The 23,539-nt window shown below is 45.2% G+C and overlaps 1 protein-coding gene across 1 annotated transcript in view; it reads right to left on the reverse strand.

Moving 5' to 3' along the window:
* The window catches only part of RASGRP1 (RAS guanyl releasing protein 1), a 76,924-nt gene extending 73,695 nt beyond the window's left edge, over positions 1-3,229 (reverse strand). Inside the window, exon 1 of the mRNA XM_089671302.1 lies at positions 2,813-3,229. Within this exon, the coding sequence (XP_089527428.1) occupies positions 2,813-2,904 (92 nt within the window). The 5' untranslated portion in view covers positions 2,905-3,229. The remainder of the gene's footprint in view (positions 1-2,812) is intronic.
* Positions 3,230-23,539: the final 20,310 nt, after the last annotated feature.

Below are 23,539 nucleotides of genomic sequence, written 5' to 3' on the forward strand. Positions count from 1 at the left end.
AAACATTTAGTTCAATATATAGTGTATAACAAACAAGTACCATCTTATAAATTAAATTCCAAAGTCCTTCAAAAGTATGCAAAATCTTTATGCAGCAGCTGTGCACCAACCACCACATATAGTAACTATTATGCCAATTACCAAATTCTTAGACCCCACAACTAAAGAGTTGTGGGGTTTAAGGATTTGGTAAGCAGCATTATTTCGTTTACGGAATTTGTTTGTTATACTATATACTATGTTATACACTATATATTAAAGTAGATGTTTTCTATTTTTTTCAATTGTCTTGTATATACTGCTTTTTGTATGTTGCTGAGCAAAATCATGGCACTTAGTAATAAAGGTGGCCATGATAGATAGACAGACAGACAGATAGATATAGAAGTCAATAGTTCCTTTAGCCTGGGTTCACACTGATGTGGTGCAGAATTCGCAGCGGTTTCTGTGCAAATTCCACTGCATCACAATCGCACCCCGTTCAGGTGAACTGCTGCGGCTGTGTATGTTAACACCCCAAAATCGGTTTGCAAAACACGGTGCGATGTGCAGAATCAGATTGCATGGGTGTGAATACCCATGTGATCCGATTCTAGTGCAGACCCAAAAAAGGGTCCTGCACCTTTTTGGTGCGGATGTGGTGGGATTTGAGCCATACAAAGTGTATGGCTCAAATCGCACAGAATTCGCATGTGATTTGCACAGGAATGCGGTGCGGTTCCTGTGCGAATCACATGCGATATGCCACACCGCACAAGTGTGCACCCAGGCTGAAACTGATCTTTTCTCCTTCCACTGGGAGAAGCCTGTAGATGGCACTGATCATCCCTTAGATTGTATAATGTAATCTCATTTTACCTAGTTTCCAACACAACCTTTCCTGCATCACACAAAAGCATGCATCAATCTTCGGAAAGGGCTGTGTAGATCAGAGAGTGCCAGAGAAGAGGCTGACACTTGTTATTTAAATCTCAAGCACACTCAGCAGATGGTTCTGTCCTTACAGGGCAAAGCAGAAAGTGAAAGTTTATTTAATGTATTAATCAGCATATCTGGTCTTCAGGATATTACTCTGTTTATAAATCACATGCGCAAGCACTGATAGCGTCAAGACCTTCACTCCTAAAGATGTGACAGAGACATAGGAAACAATAAAAAAGTGCAAATATAACTATCAGATTCATATTGTGTTTCCTCATTGATTATCATATTAATCAGATGATTGTGCTATAAACAGAGCTTTAAATAGAAAGTCTGCTGTCATTACAATGTATGGTTATTTACCTACCCTGTCTATGTATTCTATTACGTGTTTAATCATCCAGGGACAAAGAGTTGCTTCTAAGCTTGTCCTTCCAGACTCCACATATCCCAGTGGAAATCTATAACACACGTCTCATCACTAGCCCCTTCTTAGATTCTCTCTGAAATCCATATACATCACATCCTGAACTGAGTCATTTGTAGCACACAAACTATAAATAAGCAGCACCAGCAATGACAATTTGTAAAGCAGCCTTTCTCAACTTTTTAGAAAAGAGGAATCCTTGAAATAATTTTCTGGTCTCAGTGAACCCCTGCTAATAAGAACAAAATCTACAGCTCAAGGTACATTACAGTGATAGTCAGTGGGTGAAATGTTCCTTACATTGGTGGTCAGTGGGAAGAATGCTCCTTAAATTGGTGGTCAGTGGGAAGAATGCTCATTACATAGGTGGACTGTGGGAAGAATGCTCTTTACACTGGTGGTCTGTGGGAAGAATGCTCCGTACATTGGTGGTCTGTGAGAAGAATGCTCCTTACATTGGTGGCCTGTGAGAAGAATGCTCCTTACATTGGTGGTCAGCAGGAACAATGCTCCTCACATTAGTGGTCAGTGGGAATAATGCACCTTACATTGGTGGTCAGTGGGAATAATGTTCCTTACACTGATAGTCAGTGGGGAGAATGCTCTTTACACTGGTAGTCAATGGTAACAATGCTCCTTAAATTGGTGGTCAGTAGGAAAAATGCTCCTGAAACTGGTGGTCAGTGGGGAGAACGCCCTTTACACAGGTGGTCAGTGGTAACAATGCTCCATACACTGGTTGTCAGTGGGGAAAATGTTCTTTACACTGGTAGTCAGTGGGGAGATTGCCCCTTACACTGGTGGTCACTGGTAATAATGCTTCTTATATTGGTGATAAGTGGGAAGAATGTTCTTTACATTGGTAATCAGTGGGAAGACTGCTCTTCCCACTCCCTACAGATAGCTAAAAAGGTGATTGGTATCAGTGGTTACTTGCCTGAGAGGCATAAATGAATCACTGCTAAACCCATAAAAACATCTACAGGAATCCTAGAATTTCAGGGAACTCTATTTGAAAAGGCTGATTTAAAGGGAAGAAGGTACATTTGTTGACAGCTGACAGATAACTGAAAGATCAGTTTTCATTTTAGTTATAGCCTGGTAAATGCATGGCAACAACTGGTGACAACAATAGGTGATAACTGCTTCTGATAAAATATTCAGAAATACGGCATATATTTAAATGGTAAGTGTCTGGGCTTTGTCCGCATACAGAATTGCTTATATCTATCTCAGCAGTTGACCTGTTGAGCAGATACTTTTACAGGATGGAACACCGTACAGATCTTCTATTTTGTGAAATAAAAAAAAGCTCAAAGTGCCTGTCAATCATCTCTCTCCTAATAACAAGGTCACACAACAAACACATACATATCTACTGGCATAGCCTCTCCAGCACATACTTTTGTATGACATCTGTGTGACAGCAAGTGGCTGTACAATTAAGACAAAAATGACACTTACGGGAGCCCCTTCTTCTTGCCAATGGTCCCCATCATGAAGATGCTACTGAAGTCGGAGTGATCAGTTGTCCCAGCACTCTGCCTGTATCCCATCCTGGAATGGAGAAGAGCTTGGGACTGATTACAGGTCCTCACCCCAAAACACCTCCCAGTAGCCAGCTATGAGAGTACCTGTCACACACATGGCAGCCCCTTCCTGCAGTGCGATCAGGCTAAGGGACAGCTGGTGGCTTCAGACGCCCTAACTGTGCTCTGATCCTACACAGTAGAACATTGCACTTCATTTCTCCCTGCTAGTTCTGACAAGTTCAACAGATCTCCAGCATTTCCTTCTCTCTCTTTCACACACACACTCCTCCCACACACACAATGCATCTAGATTAACCCTCAGGTATCATTCATACACTCTGACTTTCAGTAGCTAATTCACAGCTTAGATAAGCAGATGAGGCTCATCATAGAAACTGGAGCAAACGTACAGCAATTTCCAGCAGCAAGCAACCAATCACAAGCTAGATGACTTGAATGATAATAACAGCTGATTGCAATGTGACAGCTATAAAACACTTATTGTTGCTTATGTATTATCCCTTAAAGTGACTCTGTCACTATTTAACTAATAAAAAAAAAAAAAGTCCTACCTGCAAAAAACAAAATGGGAGCTACTTTACTCATTTGCTGCAGTACTTTGAATACACAGAATCCCTACCAATAATACTATACTTATAAAATAAAAAATGTTTGCGTTTCTAGTCTTTATAGTACATGTACTTGTTCTTCCACCCACAGTGCTGATCTTCAGTCTTCCGAAAAGCTACATTTGCTGAAGAATCTACAGTACCTGATAATTCCAGTGTTGAATACATGTGAGATTTTTTAGGAGCCTAGCTGTGACGATCGCGACGTCAGACCTTCTCACCAAACTCGTGACTGAAGGACTAGCCAATCTAAAACCGCGATGTCACGTGCGTAACAATGCCACGCCCAGCTGCACCCTGCACAATGATTTTCCAGCTCACTGGACCTCAAATCGATGTCCCAGCAGCCTGAGCGCGATTGTTACTGGGTCGGGTTAATTACGCAATTAACCCTTCACACTGCCACCACCTCCTTTTTGTACAGAGAAAGAGGAAACTCGGCAATATCAGCAATAACACTAGGATGATTGGATAATTGTCTGGATACCACTGTCACCGCAGACAGGCTATACAGAGGGTTAAACACACATAGTAGTGCTCTTCAGCGGCAGGAATTCGTAAGTTGCGTTAAAGAGCTATAGAAACAGTTCAACACTTTCAGAAAGAAAGATTTATTACTAAAAGGTCAAAAGGGTGCAATAAAAATATTTACAGAAACAAGATGTAACCAATATATATATACAGTGGGGCAAAAAAGTATTTAGTCAGCCACCAATTGTGCAAGTTCTCCCACTTACAAAGATGAGAGAGGCCTGTAATTGGCATCATAGGTAGACCTCAACTATGAGAGACAAAATGAGAAAAAAAATCCAGACAATCACATTGGCTGATTTGGAAAGAATTTATTTGCAAATTATGGTGGAAAATAAGTATTTGGTCAATATGAATAGTTCATCTCAATACTTTGTTATATATCCTTTGTTGGCAATGACAGAGGTCAAACGTTTCCTGTAAGTCTTCACAAGGTTGGCACACACTGTTGCTGGTATGTTGGCCCATTCCTCCATGCGGATCTCCTCTACAGCAGTGATGTTTTGGGGCTGTCGCTGGGCAACACGGACTTTCAACTCCCTCCAAAGGTTTTCTATGGGGTTGAGATCTGGAGACTGGCTAGGCCACTCCAGGACCTTGAAATGCTTCTTACGAAGCCACTCCTTCATTGCCCGGGCAGTATGTTTGAGATCATTGTCATGTTGGAAGACCCAGCCACGTTTCATCTTCAGTGCCCTTGCTGATGGAAGGAGGTTTGCACTCAAAATCTCACAATACATGGCCCCATTCATTCTGTCCTGTACATGGATCAGTCGTCCTGGACCCTTTGCAGAGCAACAGCCCCAAAGCATGATGTTGCCACCCCCATGCTTCACAGTAGGTATGGTGTTCTTTGGATGCAACTCAGCATTCTCTCTCCTCCAAACATGATGAGTTGTGTTTCTACCAAACAGTTCTATTTTGGTTTCATCTGACCATACGACATTCTCCCAATCCTCTTCTGGATCATCCAAATGCTCTCTAGCAAACTTCAGACGGGCCCAGACATGTACTGGCTTAAGCAGAGGACACGTCTGGCACTGCAGGATCTGAGTCCCTGGCGGCGTAGTGTGTTACTGATGGTAGCCTTTGTTACGTTGGTCCCAGCTCTCTGCAGGTCATTCACTAGGTCCCCCCGTGTGGTCCTGGAATTTTTGCTCACCGTTCTTGTGATCATTTTGACCCCACGCGGTGAGATCTTGCGTGGAGCCCCAGATCGAGGGAGATTATCAGTGGTCTTGTATGTCTTGTATGTCTTCCATTTTCTAATTTTTGCTCCCACAGTTGATTTGTCCACACCAAGCTGCTTGCCTGTTGCACATTCAGTCTTCCCAGCCTGGTGCAGGTCTACAATTTTGTTTCTGGTGTCCTTCGACAGCTCTGTGGTCTTCACCATAGTGGAGTTTGGAGTGTGACTGAGGTTGTGGACAGGTGTCTTTTATACTGATAACAAGTTCAAACAGGTGCCATGGATACAGGTAATGAGTGCAGGACAGAGGAGCCTCTTAAAGAAGAAGGTACAGGTCTGTGAGAGCCAGAAATCTTGCTTCTTTGTAGGTGACCAAATACTTATTTTCCACCATAATTTGCAAATAAATTCTTTCCAAATCAGCCAATGTGATTGTCTGGATTTTTTTTCTCATTTTGTCTCTCATAGTTGAAGTCTACCTATGATGCCAATTACAGGCCTCTCTCATCTTTTTAAGTGGGAGAACTTGCAAAATTGGTGGCTGACTAAATACTTTTTTGCCCCACTGTAAGTATACAGAGAGCAATAACACAGCAAAAAGATAAACAGAAAGACGTTTAGGTAGATAAGTACTTGGGTTAAGCAGATCAAGTTTCAGAGCAAAAGGGCACCATCTCCCAAGTTGGTTCTGATGTTAAAAAAGGGAGAATTCTTCAACTTCCACTCTTAGGCCTGACAGCCTATTTTGCATCCCCCAGCAGAGGGGGTGTCTCTGAAGCCAAGGACCAATGCCTCATTTGGGGAGGGGTTGTCTGGGCTGAGACCCATGCAAGAACCAAAATCCCTCATAGCTTATATTTTGGCTCATAACTTTTCCTAGGCACAAGTAACATTCCACCCAAGGGTAGATTAATATGCAGATGCATCTGCGGAACGGTTAGATATGAAATATAAAATACAGACTTGAATGGTTCAAGAGATATAATTTTCTGCTTTCCTATATATTCCAGCCAAGGAGAGTGACATATCAAACTGTTTGTCTTGTCGTGGCCAATCTGAAGATATACCTGGTTTTTATGTAAGTCTCTCATATTCCAAGATATGAGACGTAGGGGAAAATGGATTTTAAAAGTGTTATCTAGTTTCTTACTCTTCTGTAATGTCTTTGAACTCAGGAAAAGGCTTGGGTTATACTTTTACGATGCGCCAGATTGCACAGGTTCTTTAGACAGCGAGGCCCCAGCTCCCTTTGGGGTTTTATAGCTCGGAGCTACCTGCTGTGCTCTGGCCTCCTGTGACACTCCTCACCATACAGGCCGCATGTCACTGTAAATGAACAGAGAGGTAGGTAGAGGGGGGATGATGGGACAACATGGGGAATCCTTAACAAAATGGAGGGTTGGAGCAAAATGGTTGAACCGCATCCATCTCTTTGTGCACACTTGCTACACTAGCCACATACAGGAGCCCGAAATCCAATAAGCACTTTGAAAGTCTGAAAGTGCGTAACTTCCTCATTTCACTTCCTCACTACCCATCACACTTTCGGAAGCCCTGAGATGCCAAGATAGCACGCCCCCCCCCCCAAATGACCCCTTTTTGGAAAGTAGAAACCCCAAGGAATTTAAAAAGAGGCATGGTGAATATTTTGCAGATCTCATCTTCTCTTGCATGGTTTTGAAAAATATTTTAAAAATATATATACAGTCAGGTCCATAAATATTGGGACATTGACACAATTCTAACATTTTTGGCTCTATACACCACCACAATGGATTTGAAATAAAACCAACAAGATGTGCTTTAACTGTAGACTGTCAGCTTTAATTTGAGGGTATTTACATCCAAATCAGGTGAACGGTGTAGGAATTACAACAGTTTGCATATGTGCCTCCCACTTGTTAAGGGACCAAAAGTAATAGGACAATTGGCTTCCAAGCTGTTCCATGGCCAGGTGTGTGTTATTTCCTCATTATCCCAATTACGATGAGCAGATAAAAGGTCCAGAGTTCATTTCAAGTGTGCTATTTGCATTTGGAATCTGTTGCTGTCAACTCTCAAGATGAGATCCAAAGAGCTGTCACTATCAGTGAAGCAAGTCATCATTAGGCTGAAAAAACAAAAACCCATCAGAGAGATAGCAAAAACATTAGGCGTGGCCAAAACAACTGTTTGGAACATTCTTAAAAAGAAGGAACGCACCGTTTACAAGATGTAAACCATTGGTGAGCCTCAAAAACAGGAAGGCCAGATTAGAGTTTGCCAAACAACATCTAAAAAAGCCTTCACAGTTCTGGAACAACATCCTATGGACAGATGAGACCAAGATCAACTTGTACCAGAGTGATGGGAAGGGAAGAGTATGGAGAAGGAAAGGAACTGCTCATGATCCTAAGCATACCACCTCATCAGTGAAGCATGGGTGTGGTAGTGTCATGGCGTGGGCATGTATGGCTACCAATGGAACTAGTTCTCTTGTATTTATTGATGATGTAACTGCTGACAAAAGCAGCAGGATGAATTCTGAAATGTTTCGGGCAATATTATCTGCTCATATTCAGCCAAATGCTTCAGAACTCATTGGACGCTTCACAGTGCAGATGGACAATGACCCAAAGCATACTGCAAAAGCAACCAAAGAGTTTTTTAAGGGAAAGAAGTGGAATGTTATGCAATGGCCAAGTCAATCACCTGACCTGAATCCGATTGAGCATGCATTTCACTTGCTGAAGACAAAACTGAAGGGAAAATGACCCAAGAACAAGCAGGAACTGAAGACAGTTGCAGTAGAGGCCTGGCAGAGCATCACCAGGGATGAAACCCAGCGTCTGGTGATGTCTATGCGTTCCAGACTTCAGGCTGTAATTGACTGCAAAGGATTTGCAACCAAGTATTAAAAAGTGAAAGTTTGATTTATGATTATTATTCTGTCCCATTACTTTTGGTCCCTTAACAAGTGGGAGGCACATATGCAAACTGTTGTAATTCCTACACCGTTCACCTGATTTGGATGTAAATACCCTCAAATTAAAGCTGACAGTCTGCAGGTAAAGCACATCTTGTTTGTTTCATTTCAAATCCATTGTGGTGGTGTATAGAGCCAAAAAATTTTAGAATTGTGTCGATGTCCCAATATTTATGGACCTGACTGTACATGTTTTCGTTTTCTTCCTTAATTTTCCAAACACTTGTGGCAACAAATGAGATCTGCAAAATACTCATCATGCATTCTATCAAATTCCTTGAGGTGTCTACTTTCCAAAAATGGGTAATTTGGTGGTGGGGGGGGGGGTTACTATTTCAATTCAGGGCCTCCGAAACTGTGATAAGTAGTCAGTAAGTGTAATTAGGAAATAAAGCCCTTTAAAATTCTGAAGGTGCTTATTCGATTTTGTGTAAAAAAATATTTTTTGTCAATTTCCAAAAACTTGTGCTAAAAAAATAAATTCTTCTATTGACTCAACATGCCTCTCAACATATAGTTTGGGGTGTTTACTTTCCAAAAAGGGGTCATTTGGGGGTGGGGGGTGCTATCTTGGCATTTCAGGGCTTCCAAAACTGTGATAGGTAGTGAGGAAGTGAAATGAGGACGTTACGCACCTTCAGACTTTCAAAGTGCTCATTGGATGCCACACATCATCCTTTTCTGACACTTTTTGTTCACATGTAAAAATCAGTATTTTTTGCTAGAAAATTACTTTGAACCCCCAAACATTATATATTTTTGTAACGCAGACACCCTAGTGAATATAATGGTAGGTGCTGCAATTTTTTATGTCACAAAGTACTCACACAGCAATTTTTGAAATGCAAATTTAAAAACAATTTTACTTTTAGTGCACAAAAACACAATATATTGGCCAATTCTTTGGTAAAATATAAAAGATGATGGTATGCCGAGTATATACCAAACATGACATGCTTTAAAACTGTGCACACCCTGTGCAATCGTGACAAACTGCATTCATTTTTAATATCCATAAACAACGCTTTAAAAGCCTTTACAGGCTACAATTTTAGATTTACACAGGAGGACTAGTGCTAGAATTACTGCCCCTGATCTGACGTTTCCTCAGCGATAACTCTCATGCATGCTGCTGTTTACACAGCTGGATCAACACCGCGCTGAGTAACAGTCCACAATAGGGAGTTTAGACATCCAAAAGGCTGACGCGTTTCGAGGACTTGCCTCTTCCTCAGGGCTCTGTGTTGATCCAGCTGTTCTTCTATGATGTGCCTTGACTATATTGTCGTTTGTGAGTACAACACCTACTTTATTTTTTATTAAACATTTTTTATGGTAATGCACTAGGCCTGTGCGCCCTCTTTTTGTTCTTTCCCCATTCAGTATATTTGGATTCCCCCGGTCCATTTGAGGGCAGCAAGGTGTGCATGTTCCAGGACATTCTTAATGTGGTTGTAGCATCGAGTCCATCCCCAAGCGCAGGAGCATTTGTGTTTGCTGGTTCTTTATGCTGCTGTTTACATACTGACACAGGGCCAATACTTGCGTATGCTCGCAGGGGGCGATGGTGCTTACATTTTTTTTTAACTATTTTTTACACTGTCCCATTTATTTTATTTTTTGAATCACTTTGACTGTTATCACAGGGAATGTAAATATCCCCTGTGACAGCAATAGACAGTGACAGGTATTATTTTCTGAGAAATCTGGGGTCTATTAGACTCTAGATATCTCCTCTGCCCTTACATCCTCTGATCTCACCAAATTCGGTGTGCTCAGATGCTTTTGAAATTTAAAAATGGTGCTGTTTATATCCTGCGAAACTAAAGTGATGAAATGCTCGTAGCTTCCAGTTTCTTAAGCTATAGAGATGACTGGCACGATTCCAGTCTCCGATCAACTTCTATAGTCAGCTGGCAGAAACACCAGCTGCATTCTAAGGTTCCCCCGATTAGAATATACCACCCTTCATCCACCCAGGTCTAATGGTGGGCACAACTGAAATGATCTTTTTTTTTTCATTCAGCCCGTGGGTTGAACGAAAAAAAAAAAGAACCTAACAGATTCCTCTATTCACATCGATCGATGTGGATGAAGAAATCTCTGTAAAAAAAAATGTTTTAAATATATGCCGAAGCATAGGGGTGATCCACCCACTGGCCACCATGCCTGGGAATATATGCTCTGTGCGCTGCACACTTATGTATATTCTGAGAGCAAGACCCCCCTATTGCTGTCAGAATAAACAGATCGGTGCTGCAGCTGAATAGCATTGCGGCAAAGAAAACAGCAACAGTTAACACTAAGACTGTAGCAGTAAAACAGTAACTCAATAAAACAACTTTTTTATTGAAATATGTGTCAAAAAATAATATGAAATCTATATGCCGAAGCATAGGGGCAATCCAACCACTGAACAAAGTGGGTAGCAGGGCACGTCGGTGGACCATACTGTGGAAGTATGGCAGCCAATGATGGATGATGTATAGGAAAACCAGTACTGAGCAGCACTTCTGAAGAGTGTAAGCAAACTGTGCAGAAGGAGATGAAACAGGAAGGCGCTTCTAAGTGCTGTATTCCAAGGTCAACTTTTAATCAAAGCGGTTAAAAACACTTACAATGTTGTAGCATAAACAGGCTCTAGTGTAATCCGTCAATAGCAGGGCTCTGTCCTCTAAGCGATGGAGCCACTGTGCCAGCCAGCAGCTGCAGGGGGAGCTTGAGAAGAGGTGTTAAAGATGGCCGCAGCTCTATCCAGATGGATGGAGTGCACGCTGTCCATGGACCAGAAGTGACGTGAGTATGGAGCGGTGACGCGTTACGGAGCATGCACAGTTAAATAGGGTAAAGGGGTGGTCAATGGAAAGGAAAGTACACGCCTCCTGAAGACCAAGCTGGATATGGATACGGAGCGGACTGTATGGTGTGAAACAATAGGAAATTGGGGGAGATAAAAAACAAAACAAAAATTAAATAAACAGGAGGCAAAAACGGGACTATGTTTTTAAGGGCCAAGTGGGGGTGTTTAACATATTAAAGAATTGTTAAAAAATGGGGTGTAAACATTATATAAGAAGATATATAAAAATAATAATATATGAAGAAATTAAAAATAATAATATAATTATATCATTACAATTAGGAGATGGGTAAGAAGACAAGGGGAGAGGGAAAAGAAAGAAGGGGGGGGATGAGTGTGCAGACAGATTGCTGCTGTAATGTGACAAATTATACATATAGGTAACCTGGGCATATTAGATAGTAAAGTAAATTAAAATTAAATGCAGGAGGTTACACTGATGGGATGTGAACCATGGTCGAAAAGTCACAGCATAATCATTACACATAAGTACAGTCTAAACAAAGGATAACTACACAAACGCGTGCATGTAACAGCAGGCAGAAAATAAATTATATATGTGTATGTGCATATATACACGCACATCCACACACGAGCACGCGTGCATATGCACACACATACGCACAACCCCAAATAAACACGTAAGTACATGCGTTGGCACACGCAGGCATAATGCCCAGTACAGAACAAAATGTACAATGGGATGGAGGAAGAGGAAAAGGAATACAAAGGAAGGGGTGGGGATATGTTGGCACCTATATAGGAGCTGATGGTGCTATAGGATGGTATGGATATCAAGGTCCTCATTAAGACCACCAGGAGATAGTACGTCTAATAAGTAAATCCAATAGGTCTCCCTACGACATAAGCGTTGGAATCTCTCGGCAGGTCAGTGGGCATTGCTTCAATTACCCAGGCTCTTAGACCCTTAGTGGATTTACCATGTTGTTCTGAGAAGTGTCGGGGAACACTGTGCTTATCAATGCCATCTTCGATAAGGCGGCGGTGTTTGCCAAACCGTTTACACAGAGTACGGATGGTTCTCCCTACATAATAAAGACCACAAGGACAAGCCAGACAATATACCACAAACTCAGAAGAACATGTGTAAAAGGCAGGAATCTTATATGTTGTACCTTTAATGTTGAAGTCTTTTTGGCCATGGTGGACAAATGGGCAGTTTAAACAAAGTGGTTTATTGCATTGGTACATGCCTGTGATGGGGAATAAACTGAGGGGGACAGAGTCTGACTTGATTGGTTTTAATTTGCTAGGTGCTAATTTGCTTTTAATATTACAAGCTTTTCAGTAAGAAAACTTTGGTTTGGTGGGTATACTGTCAAGCAGGTGTGGATCTTGTAATAGGATTGACCAGTGTTTATGCACTATTCTTTCCATGTGTGTGTCGGTTATAGAACTGAGTGGTAAATCTGATGGTGGAATTCTTACCCTCAGGGCAAGAATCGATGGTATTAGGTCTGGTACTGTAGAGTGTCTGGGCGTCAACAATGAGAGTGGGTGGGTAGCCTTTCTCAAGAAATTTATGTTTAAGAGTAATACTTTGTGTTGAGTAGTCTTAAAGTTTGGTACAGTTATGTCTTAATCTACAAAACTGGCTTTTAGGGATATTACTCAACCACCTGGGGTGGTGGCAGCTCTTGTAATGTAAGAAAGAATTACCTGCAGTTGGTTTTGTGTAGTTTTGGGCAAAGATAAGAGGATCTTCATGACACATAAGTACGTCTAAGAATGCTAAGGTGTTTTTATGGGTCACAGATGTGAAGGTCAGACCCATATTGTTGTTGTTGCAGTGGGACACAAATTGTTGGACACTGTCAACATCGCCATCCCAGATGATGATGGAAGGTATATAGATGACGGGTGTGGTTCTGGGAGAACATCCATGGACGCCCTCCCAGAACTAGCAAACCGTGCTGTAGCCATCTTTTGGCTATAGTGCGGTCGACAACTGGTTAACAATTTATGAAAAATCTCATCCAACAAGGCTGCACACACTTATGTATATTCTAAGAGCGAGACCCTGTTGCTGTCAGGATAAACAGATCAGTGCTACAGCTGAATGGCATTCCTGCAAATTAAACAGCAATGGTTAACAATTAAACAGTAACAATAAAACAGTAACTTGACAACAATAAAATGACAACTATTTTTTTTTTTTCACTTTTTATGGGTTTTTAACTGTTTTTTAACTTCCAGAAGGTAGGGTCTCTCAAAATGTGCCAGTTTCCTGACTACTAAATATCTTTGCATATATGTGCCCTAGACTGTGCCGTGCTGTACCTTATACTAATACTCCACTAGTGTGTGGTAGCAGCAGAAGCAGTCCTTGAGGCAGAGACCAGGTTGGCTAGGACAGGAGGGGCCAAAAAAAAGTGTGAGTCACGCTTAATTCCGTGTCTGCTGCAGTCAAGATATTTTTTTTGGGTGCCTTTTGGGTTGGGGTACCAGGAATGGCATCGGGAAATTGCCTCTCATGAAACTTGCTCACTGCATCTGATTGGGGGTTTGAGCCACAGCACCATCTGGATAGAAGAGGGCCGTGATGATCTCTTCCTGAAAATTTAGGAAGGATCCACTTTGTCCAGTCGCTTTGTAAAGCACAAAAACGTTATATAAAGCCAACTGAAATAAATAAACAGACACTTTTTTCCGTTTTTCGAGAAACTAAGTACAGCTTCATGATCTGGATGTTGAAGTCCACCCCTCCTATGTTAAGGTTAAAGTGGTGGACACAGAGGGCCTTCTCAACAACACCAGCTGCTATGGAAATTTGGATGGTCGTGTGTGTGTGTGTAAGACAGGAAGAAAACATCCCCATTGTCCTTCCACTTCACTGCGAGCAACTCATAATTTTTTTTCCAGCAGGCTTTTTTCCCCTTCTAAGACAGGTATTTTACAAGTAGTTGGGGGAAGCCCCGGTGATTAGGTTGTACAGTGCCACATGCACCAATTCCAAGATTATACAAATTTCTAAATAGTGGCATGCTTGTATAAAAATTGTCCACGTATAAGTGGTATCTCATATGGAAAAAGAGTGACACCATGTCCTAAACTATCTTGCCACTGTTCCCTTTGTAGTCTAGGCATCTGGGGGGCTCCGTGTCATTATCATTTCCCTCATAAATCCAAACATTACATGTATAGTCTGTTGACCTCTCACAGGTCTTATACATTTTGACCCCATATCTGGCAAGCTTGCTGGGAAGAAATTGTTTGAATGGAAGGTGGCCAGAAAAATTGAGGGACTCATCAACGCAGATGTTTTGATGGGGAGTATACACATCTGCAAATTTCTGGTTAAGATGATTTATGAGGAGCCGAATTTTGTGCAGCCAGTCAAATTCAGGGTCACCCCGAGGTTGACAGAGTGTACTGTAATTGAAATGCATAAATTGCATTATATTCTCATTAGAGATGAGCGAATCGAACATGGCGAAGTGGAATTCGTTTCGAAGTTCAGGAAAAATTCGATTCGCGCCGAATCCGAAAATTAGCAAACTTCGGATGCACGAATCGAATTTTCCCAAAAATGGCGGCGACATGTGTGGCGACGGAGCGGGGATCTCTGGGAAGGCGTGCAGACAAGGCGCGCTGACCCATAATGCATTCATTCATGACATGTGATCGCATTAGCCAATCAGCAGCCAGCCAGCCAGCACTGTGTAATGGTGGAGCTATAAATTGCGGCCATCTTACAATTCTCCATTAGCCTCCGGTCATTCAAGAGAGACAGACCTGTCTGTATTAGGGACAGAGTTAGGGCCAGAGAGACTTTAGGGCCACAGAATCGTTACTTAGGGACACAGAATCGTTACTTAGGGACACAGAATCGTTACTCAGGGACACAGAATTGTTGCCATGTGCCACTTTCAGGTCTCCTCACACTGCTGGTGGGTTCCATTTTGTCATAGGGTGCTGGCAGATTACGGGCCTCCCATTGCTGCTGCCAGGCCCGTAATCTGCCAGGGCCCCCGTACCGCCTCCTCATGCTGCTGCCAGGTCCAGAGTGTGTCATGGGTCCCTGTACGGCCTCCCATTGCTGCTGCCAGGCCCGTAATCTGCCATGGGCCCCCGTACCGACTCCTCATGCTGCTGCCAGGTCCAGAGTGTGTCATGGGTCCCTGTACGGCCTCCCATTGCTGCTGTCTCCATCGCCACACTCTGCCATGTGCCACTTTCAGGTCTCCTCACACTGCTGGTGGGTTCCATTTTGTCATAGGGTGCTGGCAGATTATGGGCCTCCCATTGCTGCTGCCAGGCCCGTAATCTGCCATGGGCCCCCGTACCAACTCCTCATGCTGCTGCCAAGCCCGTAATCTGTCATGGGCCCCTGTACCGCCTCCTCATGCTGCTGCCAGGTCCAGAGTGTGTCATGGGTCCCTGTACGGCCTCCCATTGCTGCTGCCAGGCCCGTAATCTGCCATGGGCCCCCGTACCGACTCCTCATGCTGCTGCCAGGCCCGTAATCTGTCATGGGCCCCTGTACCGCCTCCTCATGCTGCTGCCAGGTCCAGAGTGTGTCATGGGTCCATGTACGGCCTCCCATTGCTGCTGTCTCCATCGCCACACTCTGCCATGTGCCACTTTCAGGTCTCCTCACACTGCTGGTGGGTTCCATTTTGTCATAGGGTGCTGGCAGATTACGGGCCTCCCATTGCTGCTGCCAGGCCCGTAATCTGCCATGGGCCCCCGTACCGCCTCCTCATGCTGCTGCCAGGTCCAGAGTGTGTCATGGGTCCCTGTACGGCCTCCCATTGCTGCTGCCAGGCCCGTAATCTGCCATGGGCCCCCGTACCGACTCCTCATGCTGCTGCCAGGTCCAGAGTGTGTCATGGGTCCCTGTACGGCCTCCCATTGCTGCTGTCTCCATCGCCACACTGTCATGTGCCACTTTCAGGTCTCCTCACACTGCTGGTGGGTTCCATTTTGTCATAGGGTGCTGGCAGATTACGGGCCTCCCATTGCTGCTGCCAGGCCCGTAATCTGCCATGGGCCCCCGTACCGACTCCTCATGCTGCTGCCAGGCCCGTAATCTGTCATGGGCCCCTGTACCGCCTCCTCATGCTGCTGCCAGGTCCAGAGTGTGTCATGGGTCCCTGTACGGCCTCCCATTGCTGCTGTCTCCATCGCCACACTCTGCCATGTGCCACTTTCAGGTCTCCTCACACTGCTGGTGGGTTCCATTTTGTCATAGGGTGCTGGCAGATTACGGGCCTCCCATTGCTGCTGCCAGGCCCGTAATCTGCCAGGGCCCCCGTACCGCCTCCTCATGCTACTGCCAGGTCCAGAGTGTGTCATGGGTCCCTGTACGGCCTCCCATTGCTGCTGCCAGGCCCGTAATCTGCCATGGGCCCCCGTACCGACTCCTCATGCTGCTGCCAGGTCCAGAGTGTGTCATGGGTCCCTGTACGGCCTCCCATTGCTGCTGTCTCCATCGCCACACTCTGCCATGTGCCACTTTCAGGTCTCCTCACACTGCTGGTGGGTTCCATTTTGTCATAGGGTGCTGGCAGATTACGGGCCTCCCATTGCTGCTGCCAGGCCCGTAATCTGCCATGGGCCCCCGTACCGACTCCTCATGCTGCTGCCAAGCCCGTAATCTGTCATGGGCCCCTGTACCGCCTCCTCATGCTGCTGCCAGGTCCAGAGTGTGTCATGGGTCCCTGTACGGCCTCCCATTGCTGCTGCCAGGCCCGTAATCTGCCATGGGCCCCCGTACCGACTCCTCATGCTGCTGCCAGGCCCGTAATCTGTCATGGGCCCCTGTACCGCCTCCTCATGCTGCTGCCAGGTCCAGAGTGTGTCATGGGTCCCTGTACGGCCTCCCATTGCTGCTGTCTCCATCGCCACACTCTGCCATGTGCCACTTTCAGGTCTCCTCACACTGCTGGTGGGTTCCATTTTGTCATAGGGTGCTGTATGGCCTCCCATTGCTGCTGCCAGGCCCGTAATCTGCCATGGGCCCCCGTACCGACTCCTCATGCTGCTGCCAGGCCCGTAATCTGTCATGGGCCCCTGTACCGCCTCCTCATGCTGCTGCCAGGTCCAGAGTGTGTCATGGGTCCATGTACGGCCTCCCATTGCTGCTGTCTCCATCGCCACACTCTGCCATGTGCCACTTTCAGGTCTCCTCACACTGCTGGTGGGTTCCATTTTGTCATAGGGTGCTGGCAGATTACGGGCCTCCCATTGCTGCTGCCAGGCCCGTAATCTGCCATGGGCCCCCGTACCGCCTCCTCATGCTGCTGCCAGGTCCAGAGTGTGTCATGGGTCCCTGTACGGCCTCCCATTGCTGCTGCCAGGCCCGTAATCTGCCATGGGCCCCCGTACCGACTCCTCATGCTGCTGCCAGGTCCAGAGTGTGTCATGGGTCCCTGTACGGCCTCCCATTGCTGCTGTCTCCATCGCCACACTCTGTCATGTGCCACTTTCAGGTCTCCTCACACTGCTGGTGGGTTCCATTTTGTCATAGGGTGCTGGCAGATTACGGGCCTCCCATTGCTGCTGCCAGGCCCGTAATCTGCCATGGGCCCCCGTACCGACTCCTCATGCTGCTGCCAGGCCCGTAATCTGTCATGGGCCCCTGTACCGCCTCCTCATGCTGCTGCCAGGTCCAGAGTGTGTCATGGGTCCCTGTACGGCCTCCCATTGCTGCTGTCTCCATCGCCACACTCTGCCATGTGCCACTTTCAGGTCTCCTCACACTGCTGGTGGGTTCCATTTTGTCATAGGGTGCTGGCAGATTACGGGCCTCCCATTGCTGCTGCCAGGCCCGTAATCTGCCAGGGCCCCCGTACCGCCTCCTCATGCTACTGCCAGGTCCAGAGTGTGTCATGGGTCCCTGTACGGCCTCCCATTGCTGCTGCCAGGCCCGTAATCTGCCATGGGCCCCCGTACCGACTCCTCATGCTGCTGCCAGGTCCAGAGTGTGTCATGGGTCCCTGTACGGCCTCCCATTGCTGCTGTCTCCATCGCCACACTCTGCCATGTGCCACTTTCAGGTCTCCTCACACTGCTGGTGGGTTCCATTTTGTCATAGGGTGCTGGCAGATTACGGGCCTCCCATTGCTGCTGCCAGGCCCGTAATCTGCCATGGGCCCCCGTACCGACTCCTCATGCTGCTGCCAAGCCCGTAATCTGTCATGGGCCCCTGTACCGCCTCCTCATGCTGCTGCCAGGTCCAGAGTGTGTCATGGGTCCCTGTACGGCCTCCCATTGCTGCTGCCAGGCCCGTAATCTGCCATGGGCCCCCGTACCGACTCCTCATGCTGCTGCCAGGCCCGTAATCTGTCATGGGCCCCTGTACCGCCTCCTCATGCTGCTGCCAGGTCCAGAGTGTGTCATGGGTCCCTGTACGGCCTCCCATTGCTGCTGTCTCCATCGCCACACTCTGCCATGTGCCACTTTCAGGTCTCCTCACACTGCTGGTGGGTTCCATTTTGTCATAGGGTGCTGTATGGCCTCCCATTGCTGCTGCCAGGCCCGTAATCTGCCATGGGCCCCCGTACCGACTCCTCATGCTGCTGCCACGTCCGTAATCTGTCATGGGCCCCTGTACCGCCTCCTCATGCTGCTGCCAGGTCCAGAGTGTGTCATGGGTCCCTGTACGGCCTCCCATTGCTGCTGTCTCCATCGCCACACTCTGCCATGTGCCACTTTCAGGTCTCCTCACACTGCTGGTGGGTTCCATTTTGTCATAGGGTGCTGGCAGATTACGGGCCTCCCATTGCTGCTGCCTCCACCGCCACACTGTGGCTCCACACTCTGGTTTTGGCCCCGTGACTGCCCAAATGAGTGAAGTGTGCGGTGATTCTAAGATCGACGGCACTCATCTGCATGTCATACTGACTGACAGTATTATTTCTCTTCCCCAGCAGACTCCAAGGGCATTTAAATTAAAGGTACAGTGTTCTGCACTAATATAAAGGCTCTCTGAAGCCTAGAAACACCCTTTTTCTAAGTTAAATTCGCAGCGACTATATTCGACTGGAATCGAATTTATTCCATGAATTCGCCGAATCAGCCAAATCGAATTTTTGAATAATTCGCTCATCTCTAATTCTCATATCTATGCCTGCTCATGGCAGAAGAGAATACGGGCATATGATGCATCGAGTCTATGGACCAATACAACCGCAATTCATTTTTTTTTAGTAATGCCCATGTTGAGGGTTAGGCCCAAAAAAACTTTAAATTCGGAAACCGTAATAGGTTTCTATGCAAATGGTCTGGCAAGGTTTAAATTTGGGTTGGTAGCAATAAATTGTTATGCATATAAATTGCTTTGATCCACAATCAATCCATACAGATCTTCCGTGAAAAAGAGGTCTAAAAAATCAGTAGTTAAATTTGCTGTTTCAAACTAAATTCCGGGTTGAGCAGTGAATGGGGCAAGTACGTGTGCTGCAGAATTTGTGGGCTGCCAATCAGGGTTTGCAAGCACATCTGGAAAGACACTATGGGCTCTATGGACCTGTGTTCGAATTCTTGGTGGCTGCGGGAGACTACTTGTAATAGCCAGTGAACCACATTGTACTGCACTTATAGGACTCGCCGTCAACAAGTGATACTGCAGTCCTGGTATGTGAAAGACCAGGATGTACTAGGCCACTGGTGCTCGCTAATTCACCAAAAGGTAGAACGGCACTAGTACTGGCACTCTGCTGCATATGAGAATCATCATGTAATTGTACCACCTCAGCAACCTGGGAATGGAGTAGGGTACACCTGACCTTAGCAGGGACCTCTACTCCATCATCTGAGCTATCTGTCAGGGTGCTGTTGCTGTCGACAGGTTCGTATTCTGAGCCAGTCAGTGAGGCTTCCCCTTCGCTCTCACCTGACATGGTCAGAATCCTGTAGGCCTCTTCACTAGCGTACCTTCCGTTGGACATTTTGGCCACTAAATTTATAGGTACCTAGTGCGACTCAGGGGAAAAAGAGCACCTGGCTGTCAGGGACTGCTTGAACTGCTACAAAAAAAATGTACCTGCTAGTGCTAGCAGAGATCAGGCCTGATCTCGCTAACCCTGCAGTTTTGTGTGCAATATATCAAGTGACAGTGATCTACTGAAACTGCACTTGCTGGGGGAGAAGGTGGGGGGGGGGGGTTAAGCATAGGGGCTAATCGCAGGTGCTGGCAGGTTCTGGGGCTGATCCTGCTAACGCTGCATTTTTTGGGACACTATACTATTGTGAACACTGGTATAGTTCTGATCTGATCAAAGATATTGATCCCTTCAGACACTTTACTAGCAATGGAGGTTTATTGTGTATGTGAGCATGTTCCTGGCAAACAATATCTGGCAGGGATGCTAACATTAGCTGAAGTCACCTGTGACACTAATACAGTGACCAGTAAAAAAAATCTGTACACTGTACTAATGACACTGGTGACAGGGCAGTGAAGGGGTCACCTGGGGGGATTAAGGGGTTAAATGTGACCTAGCTGTGCTTTTACTGTAAAAGAGTGCTGCTTTTACTCACATATATCTGCTTTCTTCTCTCTCTAGAACAGAATGTGCAAAGGGAGAGAAGATTGCATCATTTCCTGCGGAATGCCGACTCTTTCTTTAATTCCACCAGGTGTTGAGCCACTTCCTTAAGGAGCTCTCAGTCTGCTTGTTGGGCCTCCGTAAACTGGCGATTCCCCTCCTTTTGTGCTGCAGTGGCCTCTGCGAACTGCCAATTGGTTTCCTGCTGGGTTGCAGTGGCCTGCAGCAAGGCTCTTATCACCTCCACCATCTTCCCACTTGCTCAGGAAGTTGCCTGCATCCTCCACCATATGTGGGGGTTAGCTCAGGTGGGGGATCACCTTCCCTTGGAAAAAGGTAGTCCAGACGGCAGGTCTTTCTTAAAAATCTGACTTGTAGCTAGTTTTATTTAAAAGGCTGCATGCATCATAAAAAAAACAGAACAGAAAAAAAATTCCTCGCCATCCAGGCACTAACTAAACAGAGGAAATTTCCTATCTCACAGGTGAAGGGCTTCTCCCTGTCACCAATAAAACAAAACGGTATGCAAACATTTTCCTTTCTTGTACAAACTCAAACTCTTTCTTCTGCAGCTCTCTCAGATATGGCTATCCGAGTCCCATTCCAAACTGCTGGTGGTCATCAGTAGACCACAAAATCAGGTCCGGAACCTACTCTGCCAAAGTGGTCTAGACTCCACCTTAGTCTCCCAGATATGAACACATGCGAGGTGACACCTGGGGGTTTATTTACTAAAGCTGGAGAGTCCAAAATCAGACTCCCTTCTGCATAGAAACCAATCAGCTTCTAACCTCAGCTTGTTCAATGAAGCTTTGGCAATGAAACCTGGAAGCTGATTGGTTTCTATGCAGAAGGGAGTCTGATTTTGGACTCTCCAGCTTTAGTAAATAAACCCCATAGCGTCCATCAATCACCTTGCCTTTCATAATGTCACAACAGTCATGGCCAAAAATATTGGAACCCCTGCATTACTGTCAGCTAATGTAATTACAAATGTTTAGGCATTCTCATGTTTATTTATTTTGTTAGTGTTGGTATGACACAACAAATATGGAGAAACAAAAAGCCAAATCTGATACATTCCATGCAAATCCCCCAAAATGGACTGGAAAAAATTCTTGGCACCCTCAATTTAATATTTGGTAGCACGCCCCTTGAAAAAAACAACTGAAATAAATTGCTTCTTGTAACCATCAATGAGTTTCTTATACCTCTCTACTGGAATTTTGGACCACTCTTCTTTTGCCAGCTGCACCACTCCAGGTCTCTCAGATTGGAATGGTTACCTTTCCCAACTGCTCTTTTGAGATCTCTCCACAGGTTCTCTATGGGACTGAGGTCTGAACTCTATTGTGCCATGAGATCCAGTGCAGGCAAATGCACTAAGATTGCGACCTACGTGTGGAAAGTCCTTGAGTTAACACCAAAACACAATCCAGGTCGCAGGTGTAGTGTGTTTTGAACGCGATGCAGGAAATGCGCACAGAATGTGGATTTCCCACAACACTTTCTGGTGTAAACTGGCCCTCACACATACAGGTGCGTGGGTTCTTACAATGTAAAATTCAGGAATATTTCCGCATTCAGGAGCTGTGTACAGCCACCTATAAAAATCAATGGCTGTAGGCCGGCCATTACTTGCGTAAACATGTGCACATGTATGGATGTACACCCCTTCATACAGAAATTCTAAGTCCAGGTTTTTACCTCTGTACACAATGCAACGGTGATCTGACCTAATAGGGGATAAAGCACTTTGCCTTGTCCATGTGTTGGGACTCCGGTGGGCAAGGCTATGAACCTGGTGTGAATGAGCCCTAAAGTGACTTTACATCTGAGCAGTATCCAAGTTTCTATATACTCCAGTGCTGCAGCATTTAACAGTTTGTTATTGAGACATTTTGTTTCATAAGGCCTTGTTCACACATGCGTATATAAGTGTACATCTGTGTGAAGGGCCATGTTTACCAGGGGACATAAGCACTTGCACAACTGTCACATTAGGGCCAGTGGCTGTGTCCGTGAAGTCATTGTGTCCTGACAGACATGAAAGGGACTGCCTGCCCTACACACAAATTTTAGGAATATCTGTGCATCCTGTGCAGGCAAACACAGTCTATTGCAGGTTAGTACACTTAGATACGCCCATGTAAATGAGGCCTAACAGGGATGCAAACACATATCTCCATAGTGGAAACTAGAGTTGGCTTTATTGTTTGAGATTGCTACATTTCCTTTGTGCTTAGACATAAGCAAATCATCTGGTTTTCAAGGTGGAATCATTCAAAGCTTGTGGTAAGAGCTAATAGAAAATCAGGATCAGATTGACTTCTCAGGAGTCTGTAGACACAAATCCGTTTGGCAATTCTAAATTAAACCTACTACTGACCCACACCATTACATTTACTGCATAAGACCGCTGAAAAAAATCAAAGCACTAATCTCATGAAGTACTCGACTGAAAATTGAGGTGACTAAAGAGATCTGTTGGCTCCTCTCCCACATCCGGAAACTAACTGTGAAATTGTTGTACCTACATGCCAAGCTGGATTTGTTATACCACCTGGCACAGCCTGCATATGTCTAGAAGCGGATGAGCGTTGACAAATTGTTTTTTCTTTATTATTCTTAGTTATACTGCCCATCTTTTTTTTTTTTTATATACAATAAAATGATTTTGAAGAGTAGTTTAGTAGAAGAGCATCAGTCTGTGGACTGCTGACATTACTAACCTCTTTAGTACATTCAACTGAAATCCCATGGAAAATATACCGCAAATATTAGCAAATAACTCCAGGCAAAAAAGTTACAATTTGGGTGAGATTCTGGCACCTGCCCTTCATAAAAAAAATGTAACCCATTCAAGCCCAAGACTATCCAGATTCTTACCGACAAATTTATGACCCATTAGAACCTTCATGTCACATTTGATTGTCCTTTTGGCATTTATGATAAAATAAACTCTTCATG

Source organism: Staurois parvus, unplaced genomic scaffold, assembly GCF_062004578.1.
Source record: "Staurois parvus isolate SC_StPar_1 unplaced genomic scaffold, SC_StPar_1.0 ptg000104l, whole genome shotgun sequence".
Lineage (NCBI taxonomy): Eukaryota > Metazoa > Chordata > Amphibia > Anura > Ranidae > Staurois > Staurois parvus.